This window comes from Hyaena hyaena, unplaced genomic scaffold (genome assembly GCF_003009895.1).
Source record: "Hyaena hyaena isolate Hyena2069 unplaced genomic scaffold, ASM300989v1 scaffold_46, whole genome shotgun sequence".
Taxonomy (NCBI): domain Eukaryota; kingdom Metazoa; phylum Chordata; class Mammalia; order Carnivora; family Hyaenidae; genus Hyaena; species Hyaena hyaena.
The window spans coordinates 403,576-429,794 of NW_024080678.1; the positions used below are offsets into that span (position 1 = coordinate 403,576).

The 26,219-nt window shown below is 52.9% G+C and overlaps 2 protein-coding genes across 15 annotated transcripts in view; one reads left to right on the forward strand and one right to left on the reverse strand.

Moving 5' to 3' along the window:
* The window catches only part of RBFOX2 (RNA binding fox-1 homolog 2), a 282,729-nt gene extending 277,095 nt beyond the window's left edge, over positions 1-5,634 (forward strand). For all 14 annotated transcript variants that reach the window (XM_039230419.1, XM_039230423.1, XM_039230421.1 and 11 more), the window contains one exon: positions 1-5,634. In XM_039230419.1, coding sequence (XP_039086350.1) covers positions 1-45 — 45 coding nt within the window. In that variant the 3' untranslated portion in view covers positions 46-5,634.
* APOL5 (apolipoprotein L5) lies at positions 3,158-26,219 on the reverse strand. The gene is made up of 3 exons (XM_039230460.1): positions 26,150-26,219; positions 21,748-22,627; positions 3,158-3,283 (listed from the first exon to the last, which is right to left on the reverse strand). The coding sequence occupies exons 1-3, from the start codon at positions 26,212-26,214 to the stop codon at positions 3,158-3,160; spliced, it is 1,071 nt and encodes a 356-aa protein (XP_039086391.1). The 5' UTR covers positions 26,215-26,219.

The window sequence follows — 26,219 nt, forward strand, 5'->3', positions numbered from 1 at the left end:
GCGAGTTTATACCGAGGTGGCTACAGCCGATTTGCCCCCTACTGAAGTGACGTGAGACCCCGCAAATGGGACAGCCCCCCAGTTCATGAGGCCTGGCTATTGCAATATTTACTAGTAGAGGAACTCTATAGCAAGATGAAGAGGAAAAACAAACAAACAAACAAACAAAAAACACAAAAAAAGAGAGAATACTTTTTTATACCTCACTATGTTCTTTGAATATGTATTTTTCCTTTAAATTTCTGCCTTTAATTCTTTTGTTCCAAAGATTGTGCATTTTTTTCTTTTTTTTTTCTTTTTTTTTTTTTTTAACTGTGGTAAAAAAAAAAAAAAAATAATGCATTTCCATGTCTGTATGTCCATGCTAGCTCATTCTGTCCATCACGGAAGAGGCAGTTCATGAGGAAGGAGAGACCTTAGGAGCTGATGAATGCATGTGATCAGAAATCAGCAGACAGTTACCAAAGTGTATCCGGTGCTGAGTGGCTCGGGGACAAGCAGAAGTGGAGATCTTTCTGCGACAGGATATTCCTCTAGTCTCCTGAGTCCCTGGTCTTTGACAGGCACTTCTGGTCGGCTGTGGCCGGGCTCCACACGCTGAGAGATGACAGGAGTTTGTGATTGCAAAGTGGGAGGATTACGAAGCCACTTTCCTCTCCTCTTCCCTCCTGTCTTCTCCATCCTTTTTACAATCATCTTACCTGCACAGCCTGAGACAGTTGGCATCGTTTTTGGAAGTATGGTGTTAATATTTCCAAACATGCTCTCAGACTGTGGATAATAAACACCTCGTTAGGACACCGATCTCAGAATGAACTCTGGAGCGTGAAAAAGATCATTGTTTTCTTTCTTGAGATCCTAGCATTCCTGCCGGGCCTCTTCTCCTTTCTCTGAACCACGGCTTAGCTCATCTGTCCTTCTATGAACTCCCTGCTCCCATGTCCTCAAGAGTCCAAGCATTTAGGACCCAGGGACAGGAGAATAAATAGCCAGTGACCAGATTAAAGTACGGAGTATCGGGATGCAGTGAAGACAGGAAGGAGGAGAAAGGGGGTATCGGCCACTGTCTGGCAGGGCTCTGATGTTCCTGTTCTTTCTCTGACGTCAGGAGGGCAGGACAGGGTGTAAGTCCTACAAAAACCGTTAGCAAAAGATCGAGCACCGAGTCCCGGGTCAGCTGTCCCTGGAAGTTTGCGGTGATTGGGGCGCGCAAGGGAAGGCAGAGGCACTTTGTACCAGCTCCAAAGCCATAGGAATTTCCAGCTCCGGGAGCCTCTGTGAGCCACTTCTCTGTCCACAGGCTTGCGCTCTCGTGGCCCTTCTGCCCCCGGCTTCTCCTCATCCTCCAAAGATACCCAGCTGAGCACCCGCGTACTTGGCCTGTGCACCAACACTACCGGGCGTAACATCCAGAGCCCCTGAGGTCCCCCCCCTCCCCATGCTGGAAGGAGGGTCTGACACGGCAAGGACCTTAGGTGTTGCCAGAGTTGCGTGATGGCCATGGCGGCGCGTCACTGCTGTGGCTCAGCGGCTTCGATTTGATGCATAAGCGAGGTGGGGGGGCGGGGTTTCTCTTCTAGCTCGTAATGGTAAAGGCAAGGGTCCTGCATCATTTCCAGAATGAAGGCACTCGGAAATAGAAGAGCACGTTCTGTTTGGCTCCCTGGTCTGTTCACATTGGTACTAGGGTGACCTCTCACCCAAGGGATAGCTGCTAAAGGGAGAAATTCAGAGACACGGAGCTTCAGCTTTGGGCTGGGTTTGTTTTCCGTTTGGTTTTTTTTGGTTTTGATTTGTTTTGTTTTTTTTTTAACTCCTGCCTCCACACTTGTTCTTGGCTGATAACTATTCATGTCCCTGAATTAAAATGACTGACACATGGCAGCATCAAGCATCCTTTGTAAGCAGAGTGATCTGTCCGGGAGGGACTGGCCTGTCGTGTAAAAAGCACAAATCTTCTCCCCCCTTCAGAAGGCCCCCTCTCCTGGTGACCGGGGGACAGCCTGTCCCTGAAACGAGGGGAGACTTCGAGGAAGGTAGAGGCCTTGATGCAATCTTAACTGATGCTGGAGAGGAATGCATGGGACAGAGGCCACCAGACTGCCCGGGCCGCTGGCCATTTTTAAGGGATCTCCACCCCAAGCCAAAGTTCGGTTTGTTACCCTTATACAATTTTTGTTGTGTGTAGATAAATATTTTAGTTAGAAGAAGGGGAGTGGGGTGCGGGGCTGTCACAGTTCTAGAGAATGGGGGCAGGGAGAAATTTGTTTTTTCCTTTTCCTTTGGTTTTGAGGGAGAGCTTTTACTGACTAAAGACACGGAGAAATTTCACGTCCCGTTGAAATCATAGGGGCCATCGACGAAAATGACAAACCACTGCTCAGTGGAGACAAGGCCACATTTTAAACGGCTGTGACTGTCACAGAGGAGAATGAGGGGACGAGCTTAGCCATTTTCTCTTCTTGTGTCCGAGAAGGAGACGAGGATGGTGGGAAGGGGAGAGAAGGCAGCTCCCACCGCCCTCTTCAAAGAGGCAGAAGCGCGAGCTTGGGGCACCCTTCGTACATGTCAGTTCCGCCGGCCCTGGCCGGGGCCTCGGGGACGGGCCCTGCGCGCTCCGCTGCGTGTCCAGGGGGAGCCTAGCGCGCCTTCCCCCGGCTCCCTTTCCTAGGGAAGGCCAAGCAGACTTGTGCTTTCGCCAGAGGGGCCTTTGCCCCTCGGCGTCAGTGCGGAGACTCGGGGCGCCTAGCAGAGGTGGCGTCGCCTTCCCCAGCACCTCTTGAACTTTGAGACTCCGTACGGCCGGCCTCCTCGGAGGCAGGTTCCTCAGAGCACCCGGGCATGTCTGTTCCTGCCTCTGGTCCCCACCGGACAGAGCGGGCGAGTCGGGAGAGAGTCTGGCGTGTTGGGGGTTCGTGGGAGATGCCGCTTGATAATCCAGAAACCTCAGCAGTGCTGCACGCCAGCACATGAGGGACCCGGGACCGCCACCGCGTCACCGTAGCTCCCGGCTTGGACTTCTGTGCCCAGTGTCTTATTCCCAGAAAAGCTGGGCTCCTTGAAGGAGATCCCCAGTGAGAACCTCTCTCTCAGGCTCCCTCTTTCAGCCCAGAGAGCTGCCCGTAGGTCTTTTCCGGAATCCCTTGGGTTCCACGGTTCAGCCCCCTCGAACCCGGGTCAGCCGTTGCAACTCGTCGTTTTTAAGGCTCTCGGGTTTTACGAACTTGCCATCGCCACCACCCTCCAACAGCCACAGGTGGGGCTGAGCCGGTGGTGTTCTTCCCTGAGAAAAAAGGGGGCTGGGGCTCCCGGCTTCGGGGGAGCTGGAGGACAGTACTCAGTAGAACCAGTGACCGCAGCTCTTCCTCAAAAGCATAACTCCTAGGGGCTGCCCCGCTCTTACTTTCCTAGCGGACACGTGGGTGAGTCACCACCCGCGCCCCCGTCACCGGCCACTTAGCTTCCAGACGGGAGGGAGGTGTAGACCTGGGATCGAAGCCACCCCGAGGACCCACAAGAAGGCCTTAATCGCCCCCCTTTCCTGGGGCAGGAACACGAATGCACAGCGGCCAGGACGGGGGAGGGGAGGCCGCCTGCGCCCTCCCCTCCCACCGAGTCCAGCCTCCTCTGCCGCTCGCAGCCTCCAGCCCAGTTAACATTTGCAGAATCGCAGACTTTCTCCCCCGCCCCCAGATGATAGGAAGAAAGGGACTTTGGGGGGAGGGGGAACGGGGAAGGGGTAGTGGTGTTTTGAAAAGCATAAGTTACCTGTTTTCACTGTTATAAGATAGGAAAAAAAATAGTGGGCAAGGTGAACATCAGACATAAACTCGTGTGTTTTTATTTTGTCATGCTCTTGAAAATGTCTGACCATTTGTAGTAAACACCAGTGACTCTTGATTCTCTGTGGCATAAAACACGATCTTGTTTTCCTTTTTCTTTCTTTTTTTTCTTTCTTTCTTTTTTTTTTTTTTTTTTTTTTGGTAACGTTACTGTCCACAGACCTCTTCTTCCCTCCCTTTCCCTTTCCCCGTGTACTTCCTTCATACTTGCTTTACTGATCAACCAGGCAATAGCCATCCAAGAGCTAGAGCGTGAAGCAGGGCCCTCTCTCTCCGGGTCGGCTCTGGGTGTCCTAAGCCAGCACGTGCCCTCTGGTTTAGTGAGTGCAGTCGCGTCCCTGGCGCCTCTCTTGAAAATTAGGCTCGCGAGCCAGACTCCAGCGAGGTCTCCAGTTCCTGAATCAGGTGTACCAGGAATGAGGAGCCCAGGGCGGAGGGGACTCCTCGGTACCGGGGTTGGCTGTAGCCGCCGACTCGTTCTCCACGTTACCGGAACTGTAGCCAGTTACAGTTTACTCAGGAAAACGGTAGATCAATTCAGCCATGGTAGTGCTGCTTGGCAGGGATTGGTAACCGAGGGAACTGCTCATCAGCCAAAACGCAAACCTTGCCTTTAAGGAGACCGCCGGCGGGGGGAGGGGCTCTCCGTGTCCGGCTGGTCACACGCGCCGGTGTGGGGAAGGCTCGGTGACACCGGCAAGCAAAAAGGGAACATCAATTCTCCTTCCTCTCCCCACCCCCGGCCCCAGTTGCCCACACCAGATTCCCAGGGGGTACAATCGTTTTTGAATTTTTTTTTTTTTTAAATGACTTTTAGTTTTTCTGGGGACTGATAAGTGCTTTAAGCAATGTCTCTACCCCACTGAGACTCCCAGCTTAGCCATTTTCTTATATTTTTCTGTTCACAGTATTTGTGTGTGTGTGCGTGCGTGTGCGTGTGTGCGTGTGTGTGTGTGTGTGCTTGTTTCCGGCAGCTCGTTTTGGCTGTATTATATATCGAGTGATGAATTGATCCTCTTTTTTCCCCCGAAGGGATATGAATTGTTTTGTTTTGGGTTTTTTTTTTTCCTTGTGTTCTAATTCTGCTTGTGAATAGCTGGAGCCCACCTAGGGCTGACCCACGTAAGCTAGGGCTCAAGCGCTCAGAGAGCCAGCATGGTCGACTCGCGTCCTTGACGGCGGACCGACCTGTGTCCCTGAGCCTTTCAGTCCAAATCTTTGCAAGGCTGAAAACGCCACAGAACCTCTCCTCTCCTCCCCACCCCCCATGGCAGGGACTGGACCACCCCAACACACACCATGCAGCTTCTCCGGCCCCTCCCATTGCCATGGCTGAGCAGGTACCTTCGGGGCACGGGGGCATCACATGGGATGCTTGTATAACTGACCACCTCGCCTTCTCTCCCCACCCCCACCCCCAGAGTCACTTCCTAGGGCCCCCGAGCTGCTTGCCCCGGGTCCTGTTTCCCCGCAAACTCCAGAGAAGCACCCCAGGGCTTTGTGACAGTCTCTGACTCCCTCCCCTTCTCGTTAAGAATCATATTGTATAGTAGCTTTCAGACCATACAGTATTCATTGGGTTACTCCTCTTATTATCAAGTAGCTGGAATTGTGAAGGTCGGAGTAGTTAGATCTTTAGCTTTTATTCCTTATTTTTTTGTATTACTATCCATGTGTATAAATTATTGATCATGTTGCTGGCTTTTATAAACTCTAAGCAAAGGAGGAGCGCTGCCTCTGCCTTTGCAAATGGTAATGAAGCACTGTTTTTAAATAAAAGAGAGAAACACCATTGTTTGGCCTGTGTGCGTTGATGGGGGTCTTCCCGAGGCTCAAAACCTACTACCCTTGGATTCGTCTCCTTCAGAGGGCGGAGAGAGGAGCCAGCGGGGCACTTCCGAGGTGGAGATGGAAGGCGACATCTGACCCTCTCCTCGCTGCTGAGAAGGCCACTTGGCCTTCCTGCCTCACTGCCCCCATCACCGTGGCCCCAGGGCTCCTGTGCGCTCTCCTTCCCGCAGGTCCTGCTGGCCCTTCGGTCTCCTGCCCACCTCCTCACCTACCCGTCCTGTGCTGGCTTCCCCTCCCCCAGTCTCCAGAATTCTCCGCAGGTCTCCAGCGCCCTTCACTCGGCTCTCTGGTCACCGTGCTTCCTAGTTCAGGGAGGAGATGGAGGCCATCGCTGTCTCCCTGAAAGAATGCTTTGCTACCAGACACCTACCCGCGCTCTCGCCCCTTCCTTACCCCTCTCTCCTCCCTCACCTCGGGAGCTGCCCCCACTCCTCGCTCCTCACCCCATCCTTCCCCGGGCCTTGTTTGCTGTGCCCTCCCGCGAGGTCAACTTTTCGTTTCCTACTCGTTCGTCCCTCTGGCGAAATAATTCTGCAAGATCTCGGGTCCTCTCCTGCACGACAGATTCTGGAATAGATTTCTGCCCGCTGACGCCAGTGACTGGCTCTTCACCCTGCTGCGGGCTGGCTTCTCCCTCTAGGACCCGAGGCAGCCCCTTCTGGGGACAGCCAGTGGGTCACCGCCTCCCTGGTCACATTCAGCACTGCGGCCCTTGGCCCTTCCACCTGCACGGCCACCATGGGGGTGGTGAGGTCTCCCTCCGCTGCCACCGCGCAAGCTAGCACCTGCCCCTCCTCTCCAGAGCTGTCCCCGTCTCCATCCGTTAGCCTGGCAGCACCCCCAAGTCTGTTCTCTGCGCGCCGCCTGTTACCGACACGGCCCTGCCCCCCGGAGCACCCCCTGCTCGCTCCCCACCCGGGTTGGAGCACCTGGGCATAGGGATGGCCTGTGCCCGGCACGTGGGACCCTCAGTCCGTGGGGGGCCGGGGGTTGCATGAAGGGAGACACAGTTTCCGCTCTGCCTTCCCCTCCATTGTCACCCCGAGTAATGACAGTCACCCTTGAGAGCCACATTATCTTCTCCATCTTTCCCCCGAGGCCCCCGAGGCTCCCACTTGGGCAACAGCCCTCCGGGGGGTCCTGGTGCCCCCTCCCTTCTTGCCGAGGACCCACGTGGGCTGAGGCCTGACGGCTCTGCTCCCAGGCCGTCGCTCCGGGCGTGTTGGCAGCAAGTGCCGTCCGAGAATGAGGTGTCCGTCCAGGACAAAGAACAAGATAAGCGAGAGGGGGATCCTTCGCGTAATTCAGCTGCAGTGTAGACCTCGGGCTTCCATCCGGGCTCCCATAACGGGACTTGGGGACGCAGGTGCTACCGGCGCCCCGGTGCCGGGAGATGGAAAGCCCTCTGTGTCTGCCCCAGGCTTGCGCTTGTGCCGGAAAGCAGGACACGGGGACGCGCCAGCCTCCAAGGAGGGCGACGTCGGAGCCCTGACCTCACACGTCTGTCACTCCCCTAAGACGAGGAAGCTGCAGAGCAGACGTGACCTAGCTGTTGCCCTAAGTCACCAAAGCAGGAAGCGGCAGAACCGGATCTGTGCCCTTTGACCTCTGACCTCTGGCGTTTCTGGTGCTTCTCTTAGAGGAGCTCCCGCAGAGGTGGCGCCCGGGGGGCTCAGTCGGTTGAGCATCTTAGTGATCTCGGTGATCTCGCCCGTTCGTGAGTTCTAGCTCCACGTGGGGCTCACGGCCGCTTCAGATCCTGCGTCCCCGCTCCCTGCCCCTCCCCTGCTCGCACTCTCCCAATAATAAATATTTCAGAAAGAAACAAAGGAACCCCTGCAGAAATCCAAGAGCCAGCTGCCCCCGCCCCTGGCTGTCCCCGCGCCTTTTGTAGGGTCCTCTTCCTCCACCAGCCTGCAAGTCTCCGTGTCCCTGGGGCCCTCCCTGCACTGCCCCAAACTCCAGCCGTCAGTTTCCGCTCTCAGGGGTGGCAGGCACCCCCTGAAGTCCGGATCCCCCCAAATTCCACCCCATGAAGATCTCACCACCCAAAACCTTGCGTTTCGAAAACCTCGGTCAGTGAGCTGAACAAAGGTTGGCAATCATCGTGTTAAAACCCAAAGGGGGGGAGACCCAAAGAAGAAAAGAACGAGTGGAAATTCGCCCAGAGGACTGCGTCCCCCACGTTTGGCTCAGGCACCTGCAGCTTCTCTGTCTTCACCGCCCGCTGTCCGCTCTCGCTGAGCCGCGTGCCCCATTCCAGCACCGCGGCCCCTCCCACCCCCCACGCCCCTGCCCCGTCCCGCCCCGCCCCCACTCTGCACCCGCACAGCCTCCCCCGGGCAGCAGCCTTCTCCCCTCGGCCAAGCGCCGTCCCCCGTCCCCCGCTCTCATCCTTCTCCCTGATTAAATCATGTCCCCCACCCCCCACCTCCGTGACCGGCCAGCGGAAGTGAGCCCCTCCGCCCGGCACCCTGTCTGACCTCCTTCCAGCCCTTAACCATTCTGAAATCATCTCAGGTCAGCTGGTTCACTGGTGTGTTTGCCTTTGCTTCTCTCACCCCTTCCATTAGATTCTGGTTCTAGAAGGTAAGCCCTGGGAGAGAAGGGGGCAGGCAGCCTCACGCACCACTGCATCCCAGCGCCCTGCACAGCCACTGGTGAAGGAAGAATGGCCAGGCCCCTGCCTCCAGAACCTTCCTCTCCTGGCCTCCCAGACCTCTACGCCGGGGCCCGGACTCTCCTTCTAAAATAAATGTGGCCACATCCTCCCTTGCCTCAAAATCCTTGAGAAATTCCCATTTTCCAGAGTGTAAAATCCAAATTCCTGAACATGGCACTCAAGGCCTCCACGCCCCCAGCTCAGGCCCCCTTGCCCAGGGCTCCCGTGTCCTCCCGCCCCGCTGCCAGGGACTGCCCCCCAGGGACAAGCCGTGTCTCCTTCTCCCTTTGCCTTTGCCCCTCCTCCCTCGCCGAATGAACTTGTCCTCAACTTTCAGAGCTCAGATCAAATGTCATCTCTTTTTGGGACACCTGGGTGGCTGGGTCAGTTAAGCATTCGATTTCTGCTCAGGTCATGAGCTCACCATTCGTGGGGTCCAGCCCCGTGTCGGGCTCTGTGCTGACAGCTCAGAGCCTGGAGCCTACTTCCGATTCTGTATCTCCCTCTCTCTCTCTCTGACCCTCCCCACTCTCTCTCTCTCTCTCTAAAACATAAACATTTTTTAAAAAGTCATCTTTTTTTTTTAAGTTATTTTTTTCAGTTCAGGGAGGAGCAGAGAAAGAGAGGGAGAGAAAGAATCCCAAGCAGGCTCCGAGCTGTCAGCAAAGAGCCCAACGCGGGGCTCGAACCCGCGAACCGTGAGATCATGACCTGAGCCGAAGTCGGACCCTCAACCGACTGAGCCCCCAGGCGCCCCCCGTAGGCCCCTTCGCACCCACACCCTTCTTTTTGCTTGACAGACTTTAACTAAGAAGATTTTCTTTGAATCCGCTCGGCCCGCGCCTGCAGCACCCACTAACCACACGAGCACAGGTGACGTACAGAAATCTGCTGGCGCCACTAGAAGACCAGGCCCGGAGACGCTGGGCCTTCGGCTGCGGACGGCGTTCCCGTCTTTCCTCCCAGAGACAGAGCCTCCAGAGGACAGAGAGCCATCAGCCATGTCTGGTGCCTGCCGCCTCGCTGGGCACCTGCCCGCCATCGTATAAACGGTACTGAAGGTGCCACAGAGAGACGGGTCTGGAACACGCAGCCTGGGACGCGACGGGCGTGGGCAGTCCCCAGAGATCTCACGTGAAACACAAGACGACTCGAGGACGAGGGTCGGAAAGGCGGCTCGCCCGTCCCTGTGTCTCCACAGGGAGGGGCTTGGCCGGTGCCCTCGGCTCCGCGAACCCCAGCGGCCAACGGCTATGGTGATGGCGGCCGAGGCCACCGTGGTTTGGGTTTGAAGAGAGGACGCGAGGGCGAGGAGAACCGGCCAGGCGCTCCTTCTCTCGGCCGGAGCCACAGCCGTGTGCCCTCGGCCGTCGCCGCCCCACAGCGTCCCCGTGCACAGAACGTGCAGGTGCCCCGGGTGCCCCGTGGAGCCCCTCCCAACGCGGAAAGGCTGGCTGCTGGTGTTGACAGCAGAAATGACCTCCCCAGGTGAAGATCGGGCCAAAAACCATGCCGGGTCCCAGGGCGGAAGACAGCGTGCCCGGGCGCCCTCTCCCCCTCCACCCCCCCACGGTGTCTGTCTTCCCCTTGGAGCCAAGTCCCTTCTCCTTCTCGATGGTACCAGTACTTGGACTGAGTCGTATCCAAACCTGCCCCGAGCCAGGGCCTCGTCAGGGAAACGACGCAAGGATTGGAAACTGCCTGATGTGTTCTCGGCCCGCCGGGCCCTGCGGTTGTGGAGCAGAGCTGCGCGGCGCCACCCTTTACAGACCCAGGCCGCACGGCTGGGCCGAGATCTGGGTCCCCGAACTTGTGAAGAGGAAGGCGATGCTGGCCCGCGCCCAGGCTGGAACCCGCCTCGCTAAATGGTTGGGGATCCTGCCATCGCCTCAAAGTCCGGAGACTTCCAGAGTCCTCCCGAGGGAAGACAGAAGCCCACTTAGAAGGGCTGGCGTCGATGTCTCTCTCCACGGTCCCAAAGGCATCACGCCCATGTGGGTGGGGACAGGAGGCACGTGGGAGCTCTGTACTTCCACTGTTTTGCTTCAAAACTCCTCTAAAAAATAACGTCAGTTAATCTCTTTTTTTTTTTTTTGCATTGATTTATTTATTTTGAGAGAGACAGAGATAGCAAGTAGGGAAGGGACAGAGAGAGGAGTGAGAGAGACTCCCAAGCAGGCTCTGCACCGTCCGTGTGGAGCCCGACACGGGGCTCGAACTCACAAACCCGTGAGATCATGACCTGGGCCGAGATCGAGAGTCAGATGCTGGGGCGCCTGGGTGGCTCAGTGGGTTAAGCGTCCGACTTCGGCTCAGGTCATGATCTTGAAGTTTGTGAGTTTGAGCCCCCCATCGGGCTCTGTGCTCACAGCTCAGAGCCTGGAGCCTGCTTTGGATTCTGTGTCTCCCTCTCTCTCTGCTCCTTCCCCATTCTCTCTCTCTCAAAATTAAATAAACATTAAAAAATTTAAAAAAAAAAAAAAAAGAGTCAGATACTTAACTAATGAGCCACGAGGACGCCCCTGTTAGTCTTTTTTTAAACACAGGGAAGAGGCAGCGGGTCGGTCTCATCTGTGACCAGCCGAACGCAAGGGCCACGGGCCAGTGCGCCTCAGCCACCACTCTCCCTGGACACGCCGGTTCTCAGGCTCCCTCCCGCCCGTCTCCATGGAAACCTGTTTCCGGTGAGCAAAATTCCCAACTCCTACCCAGGCACCGGAAGCACCTTACAGCCCTGCCTCCAGACCATCTTTCCAGGCTCAGAATCAATAATGAGGAGCCCAAACCAGAAGAGCTAAGGACCATCCCTGTCTCCCCTTCCCCCTAACCCCCCCCAAAAGGTAGAGGAAACACCCCCCCTCCCCGACGGCTCACAAGGCACCTGTTAGAGGCTCCCCCGCGGGCCAGCCCGGCCATCCCTCTTGTCGCTGAGCTCCTCGCATCGCCTTTGTACCGCCATCCTCGGCCCCTTGTGTCGTCTACACTGGGAGAAGGAGGCACATGACGAGATGGGATGTGAGCTCCGCGAGGGCAGGAAGGGAGGCTGTCCCCCGGCCTCCCCGCAGGCCAACAGTAAAGACTCCTCCAGGCTGTCCCTCGAGCTTGCTCAAGGGGCTGTGGTGCTGCAGCCGAAGGGGGCAGGTGTGAACGTGTCCTCAGAGTCACTGTGGCTTCACCATTGCCCTTGGGCTCCGTCTCGGTTCTGAAATGACAACTTCCCGGTGCACAGGTGGCAGTTTCCCATTTCAAAAGCCAGAATTCTAGATACTCGAACGTTGCTTCTTTTTTTTTTTCTATCTTTTTTAAAGCTTATTTATTTTGAGAGAGACAAAGACAGCACGACTGGGGGATGGGCAGAGAGAGGGGGAGAGAAAGAGTCCCAGGCAGGCTCTGCGCTGCCAACACAGAGCCTGACGCGGGGCTCAAACCCACAAAACGGTGAGCTCACGACCTGAGCCGAAACCAAGAGTCAGATGCTCAACCGACTGAGCCACCCAGGCGCCCCTTAAGTTGCTTCTTTTGAAACATTTAGATCGGGGCGCCTGGGAGGCTCAGTCGGTTAAGCATCCGACTTCAGCTCAGGTCATGATCTTGTGGTTCCTGGGTTTGAGCCCTGCATCAGGTTCTGTGCTGACAGCTCAGAGCCTGGAGCCTGTTTCAGATTTGGTGTCTCCCTCTCTCTCTGCCCTTCCCCCACTCATGTTCTGTCTCTCTCTGTCTCAAAAATAAACTATTAAAATTTTCTTAAAAAAGGGGCGCCTGGGTGGCTTTAGTCGGTTAAGCGTCCGACTTTCGCTTAGGTCATGATCTCGCGGTTCGTGGGTTCGAGCCCAGCGTCGGGCTCTGTGCTGACTGCCAGCTCAGAGCCTGGAGCCTGTTTCAGTCTGTGACTCCCTCTCTCTCTGACCCTCCCCTGCTCACGCTGTCTCTCTCTCTCTCTCCTAGAAATAAATAAGACATTAAAAAAAAAAAATCTTAAAAAAAAAAAATTTTCTTAAAAAAAGAAACAGACCAGATGTCAGCAAACTTTCTGTAAAGCACCAGATAATCAATGTTTGAAGGGTTTTTTTAAAAATGTTTTTATTTATTTTTGAGAAAGAGAGAGAGAGAGAGAGAATGAGTGGGGCAGGGACAGAGAGAGAGAGGGAGACACAGAATCTGAAACAGGCTCCAGGCTCTGAGCTGTCAGCACAGAGTCTGACACGGGGCTCAAACCCACAAACCATGAGATCATGACCTGATCTGAAGTCAGATGCTTAACCGGCTGAGCCCCCCAGGTGCCCCTCAATATCTGCTTATCAGGTGTTACAGACCACCTGGCCTCCGTCACAGCCACTCAAGTCCACCATTATAGCAGGAAAGCAACCAGAGGCTACCCACAAACAAATGGGGGTGGCTGCGCTCCAATAAAACTTTATTTACAAAAACAAGTGGTGAACCAGATTTGGCCCCTTCACCATCATTTGCTGACTCTTGCCTTAGACAAACCACAAGGCTCCAGAAATCTCTGGAAGAGTTTAGATCAGTGCATGTGAAGATTCTCCCACCAAGTACAAGCTGAATGTAAATGCTAACCTTGGTGTGTGCACGCTAAACAACACGAAATCTCCACACAATGTTTAAAAGTAAGCGATGTCAGCACTGGCTCACTTAGACAAAGTTAAAATGTCCGCCTCCAGCCTGCAAACCCAGACACGACCGAATTCCAGCCCGACTGCTCCTGAATGGCATGACCTTGAGAAAGTCACTTAGTCTCTCCGAGCCCCTATTTCCTAATCGGGACACTTTTTTTTAATGTTTATTTATTTATTTTGAAAGAGAGAGTGGGGAGGGACAGGGAGAGAGAAGATCCCAAGCAGGCTCTGCACAGTTAACACATGGTCCAAGGCAGGGCTCACACTCACGAACCTTGAGATCACGACCTGAGCCGAAATCAAGACTGAGCCACCCAGGTGCCCCTCCTAATCGGGGCACTTAGCCATCACAGGCTAGGGTAGTGGTTAAGAGCAAGGAGTCAAGGGGCACCTGGGTGGCTCGGTCTGTTAGGTGTCTGACTTCAGCTCAGGCCATGATCTCACGGTTCACGGGTTCAAGCCCCGCATCAGGCTCTGTGCTGACAGCCAGCTCAGAGCCTGGAGCCTGTTTCAGATTCTGTGTCTCCCTCTCTCTCTCTGACCCTCCCCTGCTCACGCTGTCCCTCTCTCTCTCTCTCTCTCTCTCTCAGAGGGAGGGAAAAAAGAGCAAATAGTCAAGACTCAAGAGGTTTCTGAGTTCCATCCCTGAGAGGCCACCTGTTAACTGGTCGACCTTGAACAATCAACCTTGAACAATGTCTCTGTGCATTAGCTTCCTCACCTATAAATTGGAGATGATACATGTATGTACGGTAGTCGGGGGGGGGGGGGCTGCAAGGATGAAGTAGGACAATATAGAGTACTCAGCACATGTCTACAAAGCGCTAAGCAATAACTATGGGCTATTTCATTCAATAAACTTGGTAAAGCACTTAGCACAGTTCCCAGTGCATAGTAAACCGTCATTAGTTCCTCTTTTCTTTTTTGAGAGGAGAGAGGGATGAGAATCAAGGGGTTTCTGGGTGTGCATGACGATTCCTCAGGTTGGGAAGATTGGAATGAACTTTATTGCTGATCGGGAATAGCCCAGAAGCCTCCTCAGGGCGATACCCTCTTCCAGTGTGTGAAAAGGGCACCCGGCTGGCTCAGTCAGTTGGTTAAACGTTTGACTTCAGCTCAGGTCATGATCTCGCAGTTTGTGAGTTCAAGCCCCACGTTGGACTCTGCTGACAGCTCAGAGCCTGCAGCCTGCTTCCAATTCTGTGTCTCCCTCTCTCTCTCTGCCCCTCTCCCACTCTCACTCTGTCTCTCTCTTCCTCAAAAATAAACATTTAAAAAATTTTTAAATAAAAAAAGTGTGAAAAATGAGAACTTACCTGCCAAATGTCACATATCCGATTTTATTGCCTCGTATTTCTTTTTTTTTTTTAATGTTTTTTATTTATTTCTAAGAGACAGCATGAGCAAGGAGGGAGTCAGAGAGAGAGAGAGATACAGAATCCGAAGCAGGCTCCAGGCTCTGAGCTAGCCATTAGCACAGAGCCAGATGCGGGGCTCGAACCCACAAACTGTGTGATCATGACCTGAGCCGAAGTCGGACACTAACCGACTCAGCCACCCAGGCGCCCCTATTGCCTGGTATTTCTAACCACCATGTGGCAGGAGGTAGGGGGAAATAGGATGGAGTGGACCCGGAGGTCCAGGCAGGTATGTAAAGTCTAGAAACAGGGCTCCAGCCCAGCTTGCAGGCCAACATGGGCACCAGGAGCTGAAAGGGTAGGGGGCAGCCCCCGGGCATTGGCACCACCGTCTCTTCGTGATTGCGTCCTCCCCACCATCACAGAACCGTGTTAATATTTCGTCTATCTTTAAAAATGCTATTTCCTTCCTTGTCCTCCACTCCCTGCTTTCCCACCCCCCAGTGGTTGCTCCATTTTTCTGGAAGCTTCTCCAGAAAATCTCAAAAGCTTTGTCTGTACTTAGTCTCCAATTTCCTTCCTCCTTCTCTTTAAACCCTCTCCAGCCAAGCTTTCATCTTCTACCGCTCCACCACCACTGCTCTTGTCAAGGCCACCAATGGTCTCCACGTTGCTAAATCAGATCAGGGCTCAAACCTCACTGTCCTTGAGGCTTTCTTTATTTGGCTCCTTGGACACCCACACCTGGTTCCCTGCCCCCACCTGGGCAGCTGCACCTTCTCTGTGTCCTTTGATGGCTCCCCCACTTCTCCCCATCCTCTTCAAGCCGGGGTGCCCCGGGCACTGACCTTATACATCTGCTCTTTCATACATATACTCACATCTTTGACAACCCGATTCATTCTTATGATTTTAAATATCTATATGCACATTTGTCTCTCTCACCAATTTGTTGTTGGACACCCAGCATCTTGAGTCCAGACGCACATGTCTCTCTGTCTACTCAACATCTCCACCTGCTTGCCTGCTGGGTATCTCGAACTTCACGTGTCCAAACTGAGGAACTTGATCTTGCCCTACACTCCTACGGCCACAAAACCCGTTTCGGGTAACGACCAGCTGCTCAGGCTCACACCGTGGCCTTACACTGGCTCTTCTTTCTCTCTCCCACCACACATCCAGTCCACGAACGACTGTGGGCTCTACCTTCAGAACAGGTCCAGGACCTGACACTTCTCACCTCCTCCACGGCCACCACACCCCTTCAAGCCACCATCTTCTCTCCCAAAGATCGTCTCGGTAACTTGCTAACTGGTATCCCTGTGACAGCCTTGCCCCTGTGGTCTCTTCCCCACACAATGGCCAGAGGGATGCTGTTAAAATCTAAGGTAGATTACGTCACCTTCCACTTGAAACCTTCCAATGTTTTCCCATCTCGCTCAGTAAAAGTCAAAATCCTACCATAGCTTGTAAGACACGGCACCTTTGGCCTCCACCTGCCTCTCTGACCTCATCTCCTATCCTCTCTTTGTGTCCCCAAGCCATTACTCTGCTCCTGGCACACAGCCTCCTTGCAGCTCCCTAACCTTACTGGCCATGTCACCTTTGTCACCCCTCTGTCCGGAATGCTCTCCTCCCAGATATCTTCTCGGCTGGCTCCCTCGCCGCCGTCAGGTCTTTGCTCAGATGAGTGCCTCTCTGAGGTTTTCCCTCAGAGGTTTTCTTATTTAAAATTGTGTTCTTGCCCCACCCCACACTCCGCATCCTCCTTCCGAGATTTATCCTTCTCCCTGATATCCATTACCTTATATATACTGTATAATTTACTTATTTATTGTGTTTCTTGTCTGCCTCTCCCACCACCACCGTGAGAATACAAACCCCATGAAGGAAGGGATGTGTTTTGTTCACTGCTCTATCCCATTGTGTAGAAAAGTGCCTTTCACTTGATAGGTTTGGTAAGTATTTAGATGGGTGGATGGCTGGATGGACAGATGGACAGATGGATGGATAGATGGGATGGATGGATGGATGGATGGATGGATGGATGGATGGATGGATGGGTGGATGGGTGGATGGACGGATGGATGGATGAGATGGATGGATGAGATTAATGGGCAAATGAATAGGTGAGATGGATGAATGAACAGGTTGGAGACTACTCAGAGCAATACTGTGATTTATAATAAATATATACATTTGGTCATTCATTCAAATGACCCAAATATATTTTTCATATATATTTGGTCTTCATCCACAATTGCTGGCTTCCCAAACCCTGGGAATTTCCTGAGTGGTAAGAGCAATGGGTACACCTTGTGCTTTAATATTTGGTCTCATCCTCAGTTCCTGAAAACGCTTCAGAGACTTTAAGGTGAAATGGGTGCCTTGTTACTCACAGTGTGTAGTGTGTCCACAGGAGGTGAACTTGGGGAAACACCTAAGGATGGGGGCTGGTTGCTAGGGAAACCAACCTGAGTAGAGACCGATTTCCCAGAAGGGGAGAGGGGCTGAAGGTTGAACCATCCAATGGCCAATGAGTTAAACAATCATGACTCTGTAATGCAGGCTCCATAAAACCCCAAAATGAAGAGGGTTCAGTGAGCTTCCAAATCGGAGAAACCAAAACACCTCCACATGCCACCATGTTGGGCCCCAAATTTTAGCTAGGACAGAAGCTCCTTTGTTTAGGTCCTCACCCTCTGTATCTCTTCATCTGGCTGTCCAGTCATATTCTTTAATTTCCTTTGTAATCAGTTGGTAATCTTGTGAGGAAGTGGGTTCCTTGAGTTCTCTGAGCTGCTGTAGCAAATTAATAGAATCCAAGGAGGGGCTCATGGGAACCTCTGATTGACGGCCACCTGGGCTCGTAATTGGCTTCAGGCTTGTGGAACTGAACCTTACCCTTTGGAATGTGATGAAGTCTCTTGAGACAGACGGTGTCAGCACTGAACTGAATTCTCAGCCCCCTGCTGGTATCGCGGAGTTGCTCGTAGGGGTGTGCGGAAGCCTACACACACCTGGAACCGAACCTGAGTTCTACACAGTGCATGGCAAAGCCAGTCACTGAGACACGGTTTGTGCATCAGGGGTTTATTTGAGAGCAGCCAAACAAGCCTCAGCTCTGCTGCCCAAAGGGTTGGGGTCGGGCATGTTTAAGGACAAGGTAATCATAGAAGTTGAATGAAATATGCTACTTGGACACAGGAAAGGGCAGGTGTCTTCCTTTCTGAGCAAGTGCATTCTGGACTCTAGTTTCCTCATGGGATACCTGTTCCAAAATCGTAGTGTGAGTGTGACGTGTGGGGAGAGACCTGGGGGTGCGTCCTCACAGGCATTGCTCTCGCTCGCTCCTGGTCCCTCCTGCATGGTCGCACGCATTCTTCCCAGGGTGCTCCTGCCGTCACCAGTCTCACTGGTGGTTGTTCAACATCTGCAAAACAGGCTCACGAATCAGTCAAGTTAGCCTAGAGTTTTCTAATGGTGGAACAGTTAAGCATGTTCTACCTTAATGTGTTGGTTATATACACGCCCGCGCATACACACACATGTTGGAATCGGGTCTGAGAACCCAAAAGACTAGCCTTCCTTGGTTTCCAGCCATGGGAGTGGTCTTCCTAGCAAACCTACGCATTCTCCTCCCACTCTGGCTTCAGTCAGTAGTGAGGAGGAGGCTGTATTCATTGAAATGATATAAGAAACTAAAGTCAGTCCAACAGGCTATGGGGTGTGGTCCTCCTTTTTAAAAAATCTAATTTTGGGGTGCCTGGTGGCTCAGTCGGTTAAGCATCTGACCTCGGTGCAGGTCATGATCCCACAGTTCATGAGTTTGAGCCCCACGTCGGGCTCTGGGCTGACAGCTCAGAGCCTGGAGCTGCTTCGGATTCTGCCTCCTTCCCTCTCTGACCCTCCTCTGTTCATGCTCTGTCTCCCTCTGTCTCTCAAAAATAAATAAATAAACATTGGGGCGCCTGGGTGGCTTAGTCGGTTAAGCGTCCGACTTTCGCTTAGGTCATGATCTCGCGGTTCGTGGGTTCGAGCCCCGCGTCGGGCTCTGTGCTGACTGCCAGCTCAGAGCCTGGAGCCTATTTCAGAGTCTGTGTCTCCCTCTCTCTCTGACCCTCCCCTGCTCACGCTGTTTCTCTCTCTCTCTCTCTCCCAGAAATAAATAAAAATATTAAAAAATAAGTAAGTAAATAAATAAACGTTATAAACAAAATCTTTTTTTAATTTAGCAGCTCTGTAATTTTGATGTCGATATTTATTATCTATTCTTTCCATGTCGAACAACAGTAATTCACATCATAGGAAACTTGACAACTACAGAAAGGCGGAGAGCAGGTAACGGTAACCACGGTCATCCATAGACAGAGACGGCTGCTGTGGGACCCTGCCCCGTTTCCCCCAGTTAGATACGAGGTGATGAAGTATACATAGTTTTCAACCTGCTTTTCTCCCATAACTTGATAAAATCGACATTTTCCTTGCTAATCTAATGACTGGCTCTCGCGAACACCGTTTTGACAGTTGCGTTATATTCTCCCAAGTGGATGAATAGTTGTCCCTGACCAGTCTCCTAACATTGGAACATGTTAACTGTGTCTAACTTTTCACGATTACAAATTCTGTTCCAAAGAAGGCACAACATTCAGTAAGGGCTTTTTGTAAATCTCTGACTCTTCCTTCCAGGGCACTGGGGCCGTAGGTCAGATCTGCAAGTGCGCAGCACACTCCCCGTGTCCTGATTGACAGAGTGGGGACAGGGTATGAACGGGTGGAGGGGTTGTAGAGCAAAATTTACTTTAAAATGCAGGAAGGATGCCTGGGTGGCTCAGACAGTTAAGTGTCTGGCTCAGGTCATGATCTTGTGGCCTGTGAGTTCGAGCCCCAGGTTGGGCTCTGTGCTGACAGCTCAGAGCCTGGAGCCTGTTTCGGATTCTGTGTCTCCCTCTCTCTATGACTCTCCCCTGCTCACAATATCTCTCTCTCAAAAATAAACAAACATTTAAAAAATTATAAAAATGAAGTTTTTTTTTAAAAAAAACTTTAATTCTAAACATACTGTGTATCTATGTACAATTTGGAAAAGACATGTGTTTTAAGTCTTTAGCCTTAATTAACATGCATATTTAAGTCTCCCTGGCCTCCAGCCCCATCTGCACACATGGAAAATCTTGTCTCTCACACATTTTCTTTCCATCCCGAGCATTTCTGGAGTCCCCAGGGATTACCACGGGCCCCTTCCGTCATCATTAACTTTCCCTATCCCGAGTTTTCTTCGTTGGACACTTGTATTTTGCCTCTGCTAAACCAAGGTTCCGTGGAGGCAGCCTAACCGGCGAGGACAGAGAGGAAATGAGAGTAGTTTACTCACGTCTGGGGCATAATTGGAATCTTCCAAAAGGTTCACCTGGGCATCCAGCCATGCCCAGGATGGCAAGTGGCTAGCCTTCCACACCCGGTCCTTCTGTGACTCTCGTGCAGCCGGGCCTGGAGTGCTGCCGGCAGAGAGGTGCCCGGTGAGTGTCTGTGCACTGAAGCCCTTAACAAATGGCCCCTGTGTCTGGAATCTGCGCGCGGGGCTCAGCGAGGTGACCGGCAGAGACGCAAGCCCAGGACTGCGCGTGCGCGAAGCAGAATCGGAAGGCGCCAGCTCCTCTCCCCACGCCCTGCCCACCCGGGAGCAGGGACACCTGTCAGGTCTCCCACAGCCCGCTGTGACCCTTGTGTTGTACCTTTGTGCCTCTCTTCCTTGTTAATGGCTCATCTGAGATCTGTCTCCCTGCTGGGTCCCCAGGGCCATTAGAGCAGGGACTGCCTTTGCTCCCAATGACCTGGCCGAAGCTCGCCCTCCATGACAGACAAGGAGGCAGCCATGCAAGACCCTTTAGAAGATGAGTCCTCTCATAGTTTTACTCCCAAATCTCCTGCTGGTTATTAAGAAGCTAGAATATATGGGGCGCCTGAGCGGCTCAGTCGGTTAACCGGCCGACTCTTGGTTTCAGCTCAGGTCAGAATCTCACAACTCAGGAGTTTGAGCCTCACCTCGGGCTCTTTGCTGACAGCGTGGAGCCTGTTTGGGATTCTTTGTCTCCCGCTCTCTCTGCCCCTCCCCAGCTCATGCTCTTTCTCTCTCTCTCTCTGTCTCTCTCTGTTTCTGTCTCTCTCTCTCTCAAAAATAAATAAATAAACATTAAAAAAAAAAAGAAGTTAGAATATGTACCCAGAGAATAAAAGTAGAGTAAGAACACCTCACACCTTGAAGCAAAGTTTCCCAAACCCGGCTATAGAATGGAATTACCTGAGGGTCCTTACATCACCACCCCCCAAGTCCAGGTCATACCCCGGATCAATTACACCCCAGTCCCTGGGAGCAAGCGGGATTCACCTGCTCATTCATATTTGTTAAAACTTCCCAGGCGATTCCAACACGCAGCCAAGTTTGGAAACATTCTCTTCGGCCCTCGGACCCTGTCGCGGACCTCAGCTGATTAAAATCTGTCCAGGCGATGCCTCAGTGGCTCAGCCAGTTGAGCGTCTGACTCTTGATTTCAACTCAGGTCATGATCCCAGGGTTGTGGGTTCGAGCCCTGCATTGGACTCTGTGCTGGGCATGGAGCCTGCTTGAAATTCTCTCTCTCTCTCTCTCTCTCTCTCTCTCTCTCTGTCTGTCTCTCTCTCTCCCTGCCCCCTTGCCTGCTCACACTACCTCTAAAATTTAAAAAAATTAAATTTAAATTTAAAAAAGTAAAATAGAATCTGTCGAGTGAACAAATGAATGAAGGAATGAATTTATGAGCCTCCACACCTTCAGCAAAGACTCGCGTGTCCCTCTCCAGGGTCTCAGGTGGCGGCTTTGCTACCCAACCTAACTCCATACTCTCTGAAAAACTGACTAGGAGTTTTAAAATCCTCCTTTATGTTCCCGGTAGTGGTTTTCACTTGCGTTTGTACAGCTAGATATTTAATGCCCCCAAATAAGAGAGTCTAAACTATCAACTGTTCTTCAAATAAAAATCCTTTCCCAACTCATTTGAAACCCCACCTCATGTCATCCAACACATGTTTGTGGTACCCCCTGGTGTGCCACGTGCTGCGGGAAACTGCAGACACATCCCTGTCCTCCCGGAGGGTCTACTGTACAGGAAGACAGACGGTGAATACCTACATGAACTATGTGATTTCCAAAGTATGCGCTCAGCGCCTTAAGAGAAAACAGTGGGATTCTGGAAAGCAGAGGAGGAACCTACTTTAGCTGAGGGGCCTGGGCAGAGTCCTGTCTCTGAAGAAAGGACAGTCGTGATCATGAAGGTGTGTATGCGTCTGTCTACTCCGCATTCCCTCTCATGGGAAGCTCTAGGAAGACGGGGACCACATCTGCCTTCCGCACCCCTTCCTACCTCCTGCTTCCGGAACGTGCCCCTCCGACAGCCCCGCCCCTGGAGGGTCCGCCTGTAGCGCCGCGTGAGCTGCCTCAGCCTCTGCTCCAGCTCCTTGGCGAGGCTCAGCAGTTCCTCGGCCGTCTCTGCCCTCGCCCCTTCCTCCAGGTGCTTCCAGCTCTGTAGGAGGTCTTGCACGTCTTGCAAAAGGAACAAGCCAGTCCCCACAGCACCCAGCACCCGAACACCTTTGCTCAGGGACAGGACTGAGGCCTCGGCTGCTCTCTGCATCCTTCCCGCCCTCCAGAAGGGGAGATGGCTTATGGCCGTATAGACCTTCGTCATGAAGCTGGAGTTGGCTTTGGCCACCTGGTAGGCACGAAGTTCCTTGACCTTCTTGAAGAGTCTGACACACCTGTCAACACACACAACACTGTCATACAACCTTGTGTCTTCCAAAGCTTTGTTCTCAATCGTTGTTTGCAGAGGCACCAGGCTGCTGGCTCTTTCTCTGGCTTCCATATTGCTTCTATTTTCTAAGACACTTGTCAACACGTTGGTGACAGCAGCGGCTGCCCCCAGGCCCAGCCCTGCCACTGAGAGCATCAGACTCCCCCCTACTGTCACAGGCACCAGGGCCAAACCCAAGATGCTTAGGACGCCGGAGACTGTGCCTGAGGAGCTGGCCACCAGGCTGGTCTTGGCAAGCATCTTACGAGTTGCATCCACTTCGTCGGCAATAGCGTGCAGTTCTTTGATACTCTTTTCCAGCTTATGCTTCTGCAAGGGGAAACAGAGGAGAAAGAGCTTTTCCTCCTCCGATAGGTCTCCTGGCATGGACGCTTCCTTGTGCTGTGTCAGCTCTTCCATCATGATGTAGTACAGTATGTTGGCCTCATCCCTGTGGACAGGGTCACATCACATGGTTAGTTTTCCAACTCGAGGGCAGGCTCAGCGGTAAGCTACAAAGTTCTGGTGATCAGAGTTCTCTAACACACTCAGGGAGCAGGGCCCTGAGAATCAAGGGGCAAGTAGGGAGCGGCATGATAGAGGGTCCCTCTCTGTGGCCAGAATCCCCAGGGGACTGTGTGTTTCTAGCAGGAGACACCAGTTCAAGCGATTGCGCGGCGTGTCCAGACTGGCTTTCCAGTCCACTCACCCATGGACAGCCAGCTCTCTTCTGCCCATAACGGAGACAGATGTGATGAATAAAATGCACCCTGAATGGGGCGCCTGGGTGGCTTAGTCGGTTGAGCGTCCGACTTTCGCTTTGGTCATGATCTCGCGGTTCGTGGGTTCGAGCCCCGCGTCGGGCTCTGTGCTGACAGCCAGCTCAGAGCCTGTAGCCTGTTTCAGAGTCTGTATCTCCCTCTCTCTCTGACCCTCCCCTGCTCACGCTGTCTCTCTCTCTCTCCTAGAAATTAAAAAAAAAAATGCACCCTGAAAGAATTGACCGACTTCTGTAATCTTTTCTTAATGAATACACATATACATATATATGCATACGTACATAATGTATACATATAGAACAGGTTGTGAGCAATGTTATCCAGGGAAATAAGAGTCCTAACACCTTACAGAGAGAGAAAATGCTCGATTTTCTTTTTTTATGTTAAAAGGGGATCTACCTGGAAATTGTGGTTGCTTCCGGGGAAAAAAGCCGGGAGGCTAGGAAAAGGTTTTGAGGGAGATTTACTTGTCACAGTTTGCCCTTCTGTTCCTTTTAAGTTTTGTATCATGTGCGTGTATTTGAACTATTTCAGGAAGTTAGTCAAATAACCCTCACTTCCAAAGGAAAAGGAGGGAGAACCTTCAGTGAGACCCTGACTCTAATGTAATATCTTCCATATGAGGGCCCATGGATTATTATCCCTCTTGCCAGTGTTGTGTTGTTTGGGAGGCCTGGCCGCGCTCAGACACAGACGCTTCTGCTCTGTTCACTCGTGAATAGGCAAGGAGGATCACGTGATCTGAAGAAAGAGTGATGGGGAAGAAAAAACATGTTCCCCTGAGAAAATTCCCTCCATTAACTTGGATTTTTCCCTAGACTTTGGAGAAGGGCCTGCCATCGGTCCATTTTCCTGTGGAATCCATTTGGTCCAGCTCCAGGAACACCGGAGTTCTGCAGAGTCTTTGAGAAAAATCGCCGGTCAGTGAATTTCTCTGATAGGACTGGGAGCTTCCCAAGGGGCCCCCACTGGATGGTGCAGGCTGCTGCAGTCAGCCTTCTGCAGCACGGAACAGAGTGTGACCCCTCGGTTTGCTCCTGTCTTCTTCTTGAGCGCCTACAACAGACTAGGCACAGGTTTCGGGAATACCGGAGCAATGCTGGAGAGTAGGTGTTTGGGAAAGAAGGCGGGGCTTGTGGAAAAACTATGCTGAGACCACGCAGCCTCACAGCCTCCATAAAGAGACCCTTGACGATCTCATCAGAGCCCCCTGCTCCCTGGGCAATGCCTAGGTAGACCAGCCAACCGTAGACTCTTGCCCAGGGAAGCAGGAGGGGCCTCTGGACGTCCTTCCCTGTCCCCATGTCACTCTCTTAAAAAAAAGACTTGCTCAGGGGCACCTGGGTGACTCACTTGGTTAAGCGTCTGACTTTGGCCCAGGTCATGATCTCATGGTTTGTGAGTTCGAGCCCTGCGTCGGGGGCTTTGGATCCTTGCTTTGGATCATCTGCCTCCCTCTCTCTCTGCCCCCTCCTCTACTGGCTCTCTCTTTCAAAATAAATAAATAACTTATAAAACAAAGAAGAGAATCTGGAGAACAGATCACAAAAATATAAAATTAAAATAAACTTAAAAATTAAAGGCTTGCCTGGAATTTTTTTTTTTAATATTTTTTATTTATTTCTAGGAGAGAGAGAGAGACAGCGTGAGCAGGGGAGGGTCAGAGACAGAGGGAGACACAGACTCCGAAAGTGGCTCCAGGCTCTGAGCTGACAGTCAGCACAGAGCCCGACGCGGGGCTCGAACCCACGAACCGCGAGATCATGACCTAAGCAAAAGTCGGACGCTTAACCGACTAAGCCACCCAGGCGCCCCATTGCCTGGAGTTTTCTTTGGGACATCCCTGTTCACCTCGGAGGTCGGCCCCCCTCCCACCTGTCTTCTATCTATAGGGTGTTCAAGGTGGAAGCTTCCCCAGATCATCTGTTCATAGACGACAAAGGCGTCACTCCCCTGCCGTTACTGGGAGGGCGTCCAGACCACGTTCACAGTATCTCGGTGCACGTCTAGGCTCTGAGAAAGAACGTCACATCGGCCCATCCTGATCTCTGCAGGCCCGGCACAGAAGGAAAGAGCCCATCTGCCGCGTTTGCTCCCTCAGTCACAGAGGAGAACGCTGGCCCAAGGGCAAGGTGACCTTCCCTACATGACAACCCACTGTGAGATGGAATTAGGGTCAGAACCCGGGACTCCAGCTTCCCAGAGCCTCTGGTTGGCCTCACCTGCTGGCCGAGGCTCCTATTCCCCTGAGAAAGAGAAATCCATCTCTCTGCGCGGGCACCGTGCGAGTGAACTAATTAACTCTGGCCCAAGGGGGGCTCCTGAGCCAGCAGCATGTGGGAAGAACACTGTTCTGAGCCGCTTCAGGATTGACCGGCGGCACCGTGAGGGAGATCGTCTAAAGAGGACGGCCACGTGGAGGGAGGCTGGGCCAAGGTCAGGGGTACGTGGAAAGGCTCGTCCCCATCCTGAAAGGGCCGGCAGCTCTGGTTCGCACGTCTCAGGAAGATTTTACAGTTTGAGAGCACGGAGTAGACCTGCCACTCACTTCCCGGGGCTCACGGACACTTGGGCAAGAGTAGGTTCGGCCTCTGTTGGGCTGCAGAGTCCATTACGAATGAGCACAACGCAGCCGAGCTTCCCTGCGGGGCCTGAGCGTCCAGCTAAAGGCCGTGCACTGTGAGGAGTTTGGGTCTCAAGGCCCAGACGTTCTGGTGACGCGAGCCGGGATGGGGCAAGTGTAGCCACTCTGGGGGAAACTGAGCAAATTCTGCTTCTAGGAATCGGTGCACTAACAGGCCGGTGTCTCAGCGGCCGGTAATGTGCTCGCCAGAGGTGTTTGATTTACTTTCCTAAGAAACTGTTGTATGAGGATGTGTAAATGCTTTCCCCCCACCCTTCCGCACATTTCCGATTGCAAAGGGAGGCACATGAGAAGGCACGATGAACTCTTCGGTCCACTTGGTTGGAACACATTTGTGGGTTTCTTACCGTGAGGCTGACGACAGCCTAGCGACAGAATTCGGACATGAACAATCCAATTTCCTGCCCTCATTGAAATGTCCTGAGTGTCAGCTCTGCACCAAACGCTGTTCTAGAGGCTGGGATTGTGGCCCTGAGCACATCAGCCCACGTTCCAGTGATTCCCTGCCACACACACCCCCCGCCCCGACACATCGCTGTTCACGGATTACCTGTCCAAACCGCTTCTGTCCACCAGCTGCTCCCAAACCTCCGGGTGAAAGAGTATGTATTGCATGTCTT

Bases quoted from the DNA above. Each gene is read 5' to 3' on its own strand.
- APOL5 (XM_039230460.1), bottom strand. From the start codon at position 26,214: ATGCAATACATACTCTTTCACCCGGAGGTTTGGGAGCAGCTGGTGGAC. The intron at 22,628-26,149 runs GTAATCCGTGAA...CCCTGTCCACAG, and splicing joins GACAGAAGCGGTTTGGACAG to GGATGAGGCCAACATACTGT. The intron at 3,284-21,747 runs GTAGGAAGGGGT...CTTTTTTCTCAG, and splicing joins GCACGTTCCGGAAGCAGGAG to GGAAGAACACCACCGGCTCA.